The sequence below is a fragment of the Calypte anna genome, chromosome 11 (genome assembly GCF_003957555.1).
Source record: "Calypte anna isolate BGI_N300 chromosome 11, bCalAnn1_v1.p, whole genome shotgun sequence".
Lineage (NCBI taxonomy): Eukaryota > Metazoa > Chordata > Aves > Apodiformes > Trochilidae > Calypte > Calypte anna.
This window is the reverse complement of record NC_044257.1, coordinates 2534692-2545653: the sequence shown is the minus strand read 5'-3', so window position 1 is coordinate 2545653 and position 10962 is coordinate 2534692. Positions and strand designations below refer to the sequence as shown.

The window sequence follows — 10962 nt, the reverse complement described above, 5'->3', positions numbered from 1 at the left end:
TGGAGACTGATTCAAGACACATTAAAAGAAATGAAAAGTGAGAGGGCAGCAGCAGCCTCAGCATTCTCTGCCTTAACACCTGATCTAGCAGTGCCAACGAATGCCCAAAATATGGACTCGACCTCTAAACAGTTATTTGAGGCACCTAAAATACCCCCACCAGCACCTGCAAGGGCTGTACTGATTCAAGCTCAGCCAGCTGTGCCATTTGACCGTGGGGTTCAGCCAAAAAGTAAAAATGGGACCAAGAAGCAAAACCAAAAGCGACCGAAAACACAACCAGAATCCTCTGAGGACCAAGAGGGAGAGAAGCCAGAGACGGGCGAGGAATCTCGGAATGCAGACTCCCCCCTCCTGCCTGCTTGCTGTGGCTCCCGGCTGCTCTGCCGCTGCTGCCTTCCCCCCCACCTCTGCCACATAATTTATTTTCTCAATCACCATTGCCATCAATTTATCCTCCGCTTCCCCTGTCAACACCATCAGTGCCTGCTATAGAGCAACAACCCAAGGAAGAGCTGGGACTTGGAGACAAGCAGCTAAGGGAACTGCTAAAAAACCAGAAAGAAGTGGAGGCCAAGGATGAGTATACCCCTGAAAAAACCCCTAGATTTTGCTCCGGGGAACATCCCGAACAACCCAGGGGCACTAATCCATTTTTGTCTCCTGATTCATTCCCTATTCCTGCTCCTACTTCCCTTATCCCTTTAACACCCACTGCTCCACCTCTTCCAGATCCAACATGGGGAGGGAAGGGTGGTGGGGAGGTGGGAGTGTGGATCCAGTAACTAGATGGAAGGGGATTATTGGAAATGCTATATTAGAAGGAGAAATGATTCCTGACATGAGTCCGATGGCTTTTCCAGTGATTCTGGGACCAGGAGCAGGGGGGCAATGGGTTGCACTAGATTGGAAAATGATAAAAGAAGCCAAAGCTCCAATTTGCAGTACGGTTTGGAATCATCATTTATTCAATCTATTTTGCAACATCTTTTTACTGCTCGGTTATTGACACCAAAGGACACAAAAATGCTCATTAATACTCTGTTAACTTCTTCTCAACAACTGCAATTTCATCATAAATGGCAAATGCTGTGTGAAAATGCAGCTGTGATTCCCAGACAGAATGCAAGTGTATGGAATGCAAGCACAAATGTTACTTGGTGCTGGTCCTTTTGTACACACAGATTTCCAGGCACGGTTTCAAACTGAAGTGTTACAACTGTCACAAGAATTGGTGTATAAAGCTTTTCAAACTGTGCATCATCCTGCACAAGCAACCCCCTCTTTCACAAATATTGAACAGGGGCTAACAGAGCCATATTCAAAATTTGTGGATCGCTTATATTCAGTGATAACTTCACATCCCAGTTTGTCAGAAGAGATGAAAATGAAATTTTTTTATATGTTAGCATATGACAATGCTTATGAAAAAACTAAACATGCATTAGGACCACTCCCAAGAGGTGCTACAGCAGCTCAGTTGTTAGAAGCTTCTGAGCAAATGCAAGAAGCAGATAAAGCTGCACATCTTGCTGCTGCAGTAGGCGCCATGGAACGTTCTATAGTACAAAATAAAGAACAAAAAGGGAAAACAAGAGACAAAAAATGTTTTAACTGTGTAAAAGCAGGCCATTTCAAAGCACAATGCAAAAACCCAACTGAGCAAAGTTGGGCACAGAACAGTAGCACTCAAAAGGCAAAATGGTGTGATTATAAGAGCAGGAATGGATATTGTGATGGAGGTCTAGGGGCAGAAACGCAAGGCAGCAAGTGTGGCATATGGAATAATGATACAGCAAAACTGCTACCCAACGGGTATTTTTTGCTTTGTGGTGATGGAGCATGGCAGGCTATTCCTAAACAAGTAGTAGGGGGACCATGTTATACTGGAAAATTAACCTTGTTTGCCCCTGATATGAGAGCACTAATAAGTGAATAACAACACTTTTGATCAAAACACTCAATACAACAATTGGGCCCAGAATGTAATGACAAACTTGAAATTTGGGGTACAGCAGAGAGGGTTCTTGCTGCTTCATTTGTCCCACATGTAGCAGCAGGAAAAGCTCTTGGCAATATACACAAACTGGCCTGTTGGACTGCAAAGCAGATGAAAACTTCTGATATTTTAACACAGATGCTAAAAGATGTTGATAGTGTCAGACATGCAGTTTTACAAAGTTGTGCTGCCATTGACTTTTTACTGTTAGCTCAAAGTCATGGTTGTGAAGACCTTGATGGGATCTATTGCATGAACTTGTCTGATCATTCAGAGTTGATTCACAAACAAATACAATTGATTAAAGATAACATGAAAAAATTAACTGTTGTACATACTGGGTTAGACGACTGGCTAAACTGCTTAGGGGGCATGGCTTAAAGATTTAATTAAACAAGGCTTATCAATTATATTAGTAATTATTGCTTTTGTATTATTAGTACGTTGTTTATGGCAATGTATCATTAGCATGCTATCTCACGCAATGAGGCAAGTCTGGATTGCTCAAAAACAAGAAGGGGGAATTGTGGACCAGTTTTTGGAAGAAAATGGACATGTGAGTGACGTATCAATAGCCAGAGTGAATGAAGGGCTTTGAGACCCAGTTGCAAGGTTATTAAAAGATCAGCTATGGGCAAAAGATAAGGGAGTTGGCAGCAGAAAAGAAGAATAACAGGATGGGAAAGCAACACATAGGCAGCTCATGAACAGTTGTATTTAACCAGTTAGGTGTCCTGTGGCGTGTGAAGAATGTGTTGTACCGATCAGCAATATGCTCATATTATGTTATCAGCCTGACTGTGTATAAAAGGGTCACTGCTGCTCTCAAAAAACAGCAATACTTTGATTACATTAATCTGCGTGTTGTCTTTCAGTCTCCCACACATCTCTCACTGGTAGTGACCACTAGATCTTAGATGTCAGAAATCATTAAAAAAACAGCCAAAGCAGATGTATGTTGTGTTTGTGAAACCCATTGTGTTGGGTATGTGCTGTTCCCTGTCCTTCACGGGTGCCACTGCTGTATCTCTTGTTATTGCTGCACCAAGAGCAGTGCCATGGTCAGTTGGATGCACACAACCTCAGATTCCCAGGGATTTTGCAGTTACTCTCCCTATTTGGGATTCCGTCAGGGCTGTGAATTGTGTCAGTGTTCACAAGATAAGTGGAGGGCCTTTTCTGCTGAGTCCTTTCCGGCTGCCGCTGGAGGATGCTAATCTGGCTCTTGTGCAATGAGGCGGCAGCGTGTCTGCGTGGGGAGAGGGGCAGATGCTGATATAAGGCACACACAGGGAGGCACAAGAGCAACCCAGGGTGGCAGTGACTGAAGGACACGGGGCAGCCTGGCAATGGTAAGTGGGATGAGAACAGGGTGAGATCCTGGCTCTGGTAGGACTTCTCAGCACTGCTGCAGTGTGCAAAGAGCAGAATGAGGAAGACTCCCTCCTGGCCTGGAGCTCCAGGGGTCATAGCTGCTTAGGGTGAGGTGTGGGGTTGTGCAATGTGCTACCAGAGCAGGGCTTTGGGTGTTGGCTTTTCCCACTGCAGCAGAGGGGTGGCAGAGCATCAGTCCAGCTCATGTCCACCTCTCTGATAAGATTACTCTGGTGTCCAGGGCTCGTCCAGCACCGTACCATTCATTTGCCTATAGAAATCCATTATCTGTACCAACAGGGCAGACGTTGGGGTTTTTTAATCCCATTGCCTCCTTGTTATGGACATGGGTTTTTGAAAAGCAAGAATCATTTTTCAAGTCCTAATTCTTCAAATGACCTATAGTGGAAAGGGGGAAACTCCTTTATTCTTCAAGAGCTTGGAAAGATGCTTTAGCTGTGTGGTTTTTCTCCAAGTGTCTGTTCTTACTGAAATGCGGCTTTATCCTTGCAGGTCTGAGGCCTGGTTTTTCCCACTTCTTTCTGCAATAGCTATCTAAATTCAGGACAGTATTTAACCCTCATGTTAGCCTGCTGGGGGGAGAACATTGCTGTTGTGGCCCTTTGGGACAGGAAATGAGTTGTTGGAGGAAATGCATTACAGAAATTAACACACCTGTGCTTGAGGGTTGGATCTTTCTGAATGATCGCAAATCTCTCCAGCAAGTGTGCTAAAAATGTGTGTCAATCCAGAGACTGCTTGTTTTTACAGGAAAGGATTATGAGGTGTTTGCTGGTGGTCTCTGTCCTCTGCCTGGCTGGCTGTGAAGGCAACAAGAGTGAGTTGTATTTCCTGTTCCTGCTGGGTCAGACAGGTAGTTTGGAAAGAAGAGGCCAAACTCTCACCCGATCTGTGTCCATATTCCTTATTCAGGGCATTGCTGGTGGCTGCTACAGGGCAACCAGGGCTCAGGGGGGCTCCTTGTGAGCTGGTCAAGGCTTCACACCATGGGGCAGGTTTGCTCTCTCCTCTCTTGCAGGGGAGATACTTGTGCTGTGTTTCCATTCACTCAGTGTTCCTTTGCCACAGGTGATCTGGGACAAGGTGTTTCCCCCCATCTCAAGAGGAGCTCAGATGCCTGCCTGCCAAACCCATGCCAGCACCAGGGGCACTGCCAGGTAGAGGAAGATGGACCAGTTTGCAGCTGCAAACCAGGCTTCACAGGGGAGTTCTGCCAAGGTAGGGCTGGGAATGCTGGTGAGCCCTCCCAGGTGTGTCTGCAAGAGGTGGGTGCAGTGCACTGGCCTCACCACTGCTCTCCACCACAGGCTCCAGGAGCTCCTGGTTCAGGTGCATACTCCACCACCATCATGTCCTGACTACATGTTGATACAAGACCTAGTCACAGGCTGTTACTTTCCTCCCAAAAAGTCTTAATTTCTGTAAGAAGGAAACCTTGGCTGTCAGAAGCCATGCAGTGGTGTAATCATGCCAGGGCAGCATGGCACAAGGAGCGTGGCTGCCAGTGAGTCTTAACACAACCACATAGCACTCCAGCACAGATGCAGTGAAGGGTCCTTACAGACACTGGCCAAAAACTGTCTTCATCTGATAAAGAGGATCATTGTCCCTGCCTGGTGCCCTTGGCATACAGCAGGAATTCTGTAGACAGCCCTCAAAAGCAGCCAGACCCACCTCTGCCTTTGGTTTCTTCAGCTTAAGGACTGTTTAGAGTAGTGGTACCCATGGACTTGTGCAGGTCTTGGGCAACCAGTACAAAATGAAAGAGCCACAGCAACTTCTGCACATTCCCAAAATTATGTCTTTTGCCCCTTTTGTTCTGAAGAGCCCTACCAGCAGCCTGCAACAAGGCTGGGATGAGGGGCTGTTGAACTCAGTGGGACTGTGCCATTCGATAGCTGACCAAGGGCTCCTTCAGGCTTCTTCCTTTTTGCTATTGCAGATGACTTTTTCCCACAGATGTGATAATGAAGCTGGCCTGTGAGGAAGAGTACATGAAGATGATGGTGAGGAAGGAGGTGTTTGAACTTTTGAAAATCCCCCGTGAGCTTGTCCACTTGAAGAACAAGGCATGCAAGGTCTCAGAAAGGGAAGAAGAGGGCAAGTTGTTTTTTGCAGCCACTCTCACAGGTGAAAATCACACCACCTGTGGATCAATAATTCAGGTGAGGATCCAGCAGAGCCTCTCTGCATAGTGCTGAATCTATGGGAGGAGGAGACATACTGAGTGGGGACAGCCCCAGAGGCTCTTTTTAATATCTGGGTGCTATAAAGTTCTCATTCCCCTTGGCTGGCTCCCCTGGGAGCTGTCAGAAAGCTCTTCTGCCTCCAGCAAATCCCTGCTGGCAACACATCTTGTCTTATTAAGCAGAGCATGGAAGTCTCCATGTGCTCTTTTCATAGCTGTGAAGGGCTCTCAGCTTTCTGGCTGCACCCTCAGAGCTCTGCAGGCCTGGCTACAGCCCCTTGACCTCCTTGATTCGGGTGTCACGGAGGGTGCAGAGGAACTGGTGCTCAGCTCTGCCTTGCACAGGGGCCCTCACAGGGGTCAGTGTCCCGGCTACTCCGGTGATGGTTGTCAGTGGCCCCCAGACATGGGGCTTGAGCAAAAACCCCAGCAGATAAATTCCAGGAGGCCTGGAGCAGCTGTAGCTGAGTTGCACTGGAACTCAGCTGCAATCTGAACTGGAGATTGGAGTTCTGTGTATGGACTTAGACACGGTCTGGCATCTCGGTTTCTGTGTCATTCCAGCAAAACAGCTCCCACATATCATACACCAATGTCATTGAGTCAAAGCCTGAAGAGCGTGGAGGTGTCATCTCCCGGAGTTTCCAGCTGGAGGTTCGTTTCTCCTGCCTCTATGCCTATGAGCAGGTGGTGAAGCTGCCCTTCGCTCTCACTGCTGTCGACAAGTGAGTAGTCTCTCTTCCCTTGCTGCTGATATGTGATCTTGGAGCTTGAGGAAGAACAGGTTCAGTCACTGAGATCCTCTGCACAGGCCCTGGGGAGCCACTAGAGAGCGCGCGGGACAATGTCACACGTGGGCATCTCCCTTACCCTTCCCAACAGTTTTCAGCCCACGGTTTGGACGTGGTACAGAGCCAAACCCGGGCACTCACAGTCTGCCTTTCTCCTCTGCCCACTGGTGAAACCAGCCGGCCAGAAAACAAAGGGTGAGAACCGCAGGATGCCCGCACCGGGCCCCTGTGGAGGCACAATCTTTGTGTCTTTCTCGCAGCCCTCACTGCCCAGCATGTGAACTGTGGGAGCCCCGGGAGCTCCGGGCCTGCATCAGGCACGGTGCGGATGCGGAGCAGGAGGCAGCACTGGGACTGCCTCTCACCAGACCCCACTTGAGAGCAAAGGGACATCCAGAGTCATCAAATTATCCAATCCCAGACTGGTTTGGGTTGGAAGGGACCTTAAAGCTCATCCAGTCCCAACCCCCTGCCATGGTCAGGGACACCTCCCACCAGCCCAGGTTGCTCCAAGCCCCATCCAACCTGGACTTGGACACTGCCAGGGATGGGGCAGCCACAGCTTCCATGGGCGACCGGGGCCAGGGGCTCAGCACCCTCACAGCAAAGAATTTCTTCCTAAGATCTCATCTCATCTCCCCTTTTTTAGCTCAAAACCCTTCTCCCCCATGAGCTATCACTCCATGCCTTTGTAAAAGGTCCCTCCCCAGTTTTCCTGAAACCCCTTCAGATATTGGAAGGTGCTTTAAGATCTCCCTGGAGCCTTCTCTTCTCCAGGCTGAAAACCCCACCTCTTTCAGACTGTCTCCATAGCAGAGGTGCTCTAGCCCTTTTATCATCTTTGTGGCCTCCTCTGGATTTGCTCCAACAGTTCCGTGTCCTACTTATGTTGAGGGTCCCAGTACAGCTTTGTCAATGGCCTGACTTGTTCTCTGTCTTTCCTGCCTCCTCATTCTACCCATGAGGTCTCCTCTCCTCTTCTCTCCTCTCCTCTCCTCTCAGGCTGGTGCAGTTTGTGGTTAGGGAAGGGCACTTCAATGTCAGCATGAGACTGTACAAGACCCCATCCTACCTGCAGCCCTATTACCTACCAACTGCTGCCATCCCCATCATGGACACCCTCTATGTCCTGCTGAACCTCGAAGGACAGCACCAGATCAAGTATTTCCTGCTGAGTGTTGAGGACTGCTGGGCCACACCGACTGCAGATCCCTACCAGGGTGTGAGGCATGGGCTCATTGAGAAGGGGTGAGTGGAACATCCCTGGTGTGTCTGATCTCCTCGCACCATGGGCACAGTCATGTCTCTTTTCTGGGTGCTAAGGACAGGTTCCTGTGAGGAAGGTGGAACCTTGGGCAGGCACCATCCCTGAATAAGTGGAACAGCCCCACAGATGAGCCCCATAACTCCTCTGAACTGAGCCCCCTCTCTTGATCCAGCAGAGCTGCTGTCCCTCTAGCATCAGTGCTGGCCTGCTGGGGAGGTAAAGGGACAGGAGAGGAGGGGGGAGATCTTCCTGGTGTGTGCAGAGAGGTCTCTGCTGAAGAGCTTGCCTCTGAGGTGGCTGCAGCCAAGCTAAAGCCAGGGCTGTGGATTTCTGGGGAGGCAGTGCCACAGCCAGGCTACCTCTACCCCTGGAGAGCTGCTGTGGCTCCACAGAGCAAGGCACCAGTCAGCTCCTGTGCTGGTGGCAGCTCCTCCCTGAGATGAGCACAGTGCAGGGTGCCAAGGAAAGGCATCCCCAGCAGCACTGAGACAGAAATAGTCCCCATCAGCAAAGCCTGGGGCGGGGTGCTTTGTGTGTTCTGGTGTCCCAGTTTGGGATGTTCCCCCCTCCCCATTGTTTGCCACATGCTGACCAGACATCGTCTGTTCCAGCTGTCCCCAGGATGAGACAGTGACATACCTGAATGCTATTGGAGAGAGCACTGCAGCCAAGTTCAGCTTCCAAATGTTTCAGTTTGTGGGTTACCCTGAGGTGTTCCTGCACTGCCGTGTCCGGCTCTGCCTTCCTGGCATCCTGGAGCCCTGTGCCAAGGTGAGCTCTGCTGTGGTCTGCACCTTGTCCTGGTGGGGCAGGGGAACCTCCCTGCCCTTGGCCTGCTGATTGGAGAAAGGAGTCTGCTCTGGGTTTGGGTGCCTCAGCACAATAAACACCTCTCCACAGCGGGAGTTCACCCCATCCCCTGAACTAAAGGTATGAGGACTCTGAACCCACATGAGAGATTCCCTCTTCCCTCTCTCTGATGGGTGCCTGCAGGAGATGTTTATGCTGGGACTTACGAGAGAAGCAGGCTAAGGGCTGTCAGGAACCAACCCCTCCCATGCTCTGGGGTCTTGACTGCAGCCCCTGCTGTGCCCCTGCCAGAAGAGGCCACCAGGACAGCCCCTTACCCTGGAGTGGGCTTCTCCCCTGCCCTTCTGTCCCATAACACTTCCCTTGGCTTTGTTAGCAGCAATGCCCCAGGCACCAGAGGAGCAAGCGAGCGCCAGCAGATGACTACAATAAGATTGTCTCCTATGGGCCCATCCACCTGCTGGCTGCTCCTTCCTTGGGAGTAGGCACCCAGCACTCCAGGACTGACCCACAGGACCTGGGAGGTACGTGTGTTCCTCTGCAGAGGGCAGGAACAGCTCACATAAAACTGCCTGGGTAACCCCAGGTTATTAAGAAGGGCTGCTAAAACCAGTGTCCTGCTCAGAAGCATGGGGTGTTTGGGGTGTCATGGCAATGAATGGTAGAACCCAGTGGCCAAACCAGCTCAGAGGGTTTAGCTCTGGGAAAACAGCTCCACCTCAGGCACAGGTCAGGCTGAGTGGGACAGCCAGGGGGGGAAGGGACCTGGGAGGCACCCCAGGCAAGGAGAGATGGACCCCTGTATCAGAGTCCTGTGAGCTCTGAGGGCAACCCCAGGGTTCTAGGAAGGTCCAGGAGCAGGGCTGGGGGTGAGCCCACTTGCAGCATAGCTCAGACCTGGCATAAATGACAAGTTAAATGTAGCTCCTGGGCAGTGGGGCTGGGCAGAACCCCCTGGTGAGGCCAGAGGGGTGTCTGAGTCCTGTGAGGGTCCTCAGGGCCCTGAGGCACCCCCAGCTCTGGCAGCTCTTACCCTTCACAGGAGATGACAAAATTTGCCTCAGGCCTCAGTGTGGGCTTGGGGGACCAAGATGTGTTACAAACATTTCTTTTCCTTGCCAGGACCTAACCCGTGGTTCCTGGGGGTCCTCATCCTCCTGTGTGCACTGGGAGTGCTCACTGCAGCTGCTGTGGCCATCAGCACGAGGCAGAGGTTGGGGTAGAGAGCATCTCTACCCCAATAAACCTGGTTCCAAATAAACCTGGTGGCAGCAGAGAGGCTCTTGCCTCTGTCTTTGTGGGTTTTTTTTTTGGGGGGGGAAGGAAGTGATGGTTGGATTCAAACTGTGATTCCACGACAAGTCACATCAAGAGTATTTCTGTTTCCTGTACCAACCCTATTACTCCTGGGCACAATGCCCATACTCCAAATGTGCACCCAGGAAAGCTGGGGTGCAGGAGCAGTGTAGAGGAGGGTGAGGGGAGGCTGCTGGGCTCAGTGGGATGCAGACAGGGTACAGACTGACCCCAGCTGAGGGGCCGCACGGAGCAGAGGGGGAAGCCAGGGACTTTGCCGGGGTCTGCCTCACCCTGAGTCAGGTGGTTGGTTTGGGCTGGACAGGGGATTGAGGCATTTCTGAAAGGATCTCATCCACAGAGAGTGGATATCCAGAAGCCTGAAGTGCAAGAGAGGGTTGGGAAGTTCCCTCTTCCTGCTTTGCTCTTCCCTACAGATTCCCCCAGGTGTGTGGGGAGGTGGAAGTGCCCATACTGGGACTTTTGTGGTTCTGTGGGACACAGGTGCAGCTTTAGCAGAGCAAGGGCTGCACAGTGTGTGCACCCATACACACCCCTCTGTCTGTGTCTGTGTCTGTGTGATACACCTGCCCATACAGGTATTTTCCTTCATTCATGACAAATGGCCAGCAGGAGTTTTGTCCATCAACACCCTGCTCTAAAGCAAATAACAAGTGATATTGAAAACCAGAGTGCTCAGCCATCTGGCAGAGATGCAATACCAAGGCAGAGATAAAGAGAGGAGGATTGTTCTCCCTGCAATGGGCCTGGGTGGGGTCACTCAGCTGAAGCTTGGTGTCTTGGAATTTGCCACTGAGGAGTTTGCAGGAGGGATGACCAGCAGATCCCTGCCCGAAGAGCTTGGACCCAGTCCATTGGGAGATGACAAACTGCAAAGAAGCTCATGGGATTTCTGTTTTTTGGCTAATTCCCAGCCCTGAGCCTCCCACAGCAGAAAACCCCACCTCCAGCTGGTCCAGCACCTCAGACCAGCTCCAGGGAAGAGGGGGACGGCTCCTTCCTGGCTGAAGGTGAATGGTTTCCTCCTTGATCCTGCAAGAGCTCCCAGGGAAGATCAGGGACGCTTTGAGGCTATGGGGAGCTGCAGCCTGAGGGGACTTTGGCAGAAGGGACATCTCCAGAGCTCCTTGCCCAAGGCAGGCCATTTGGGATGAAAGAGTCAAAGCAAAGAGCCCTGCCTAGGTGGATCATTAGC

General features: G+C 50.8%; 1 protein-coding gene across 1 annotated transcript; it reads left to right on the top strand.

Annotated features, from left to right (window-relative positions):
* Positions 1 to 3307: 3307 nt before the first annotated feature.
* Positions 3308 to 9673, top strand: LOC103530628 (pancreatic secretory granule membrane major glycoprotein GP2). Its single transcript, XM_030457992.1, has 9 exons — positions 3308 to 3351; positions 4145 to 4211; positions 4463 to 4612; positions 5354 to 5559; positions 6147 to 6307; positions 7376 to 7621; positions 8252 to 8411; positions 8830 to 8974; positions 9573 to 9673. The coding sequence occupies exons 1-9, from the start codon at positions 3349 to 3351 to the stop codon at positions 9671 to 9673; spliced, it is 1239 nt and encodes a 412-aa protein (XP_030313852.1). The 5' UTR covers positions 3308 to 3348.
* Positions 9674 to 10962: the final 1289 nt, after the last annotated feature.

Excerpts from the sequence above, each read along its gene's own strand:
- LOC103530628 (XM_030457992.1), top strand. Across the intron at positions 4,212-4,462 it reads TGGCTGTGAAGGCAACAAGA|GTGATCTGGGACAAGGTGTT; the intron begins GTGAGTTGTATT and ends CCTTTGCCACAG. Across the intron at positions 6,308-7,375 it reads GCTCTCACTGCTGTCGACAA|GCTGGTGCAGTTTGTGGTTA; the intron begins GTGAGTAGTCTC and ends CTCTCCTCTCAG.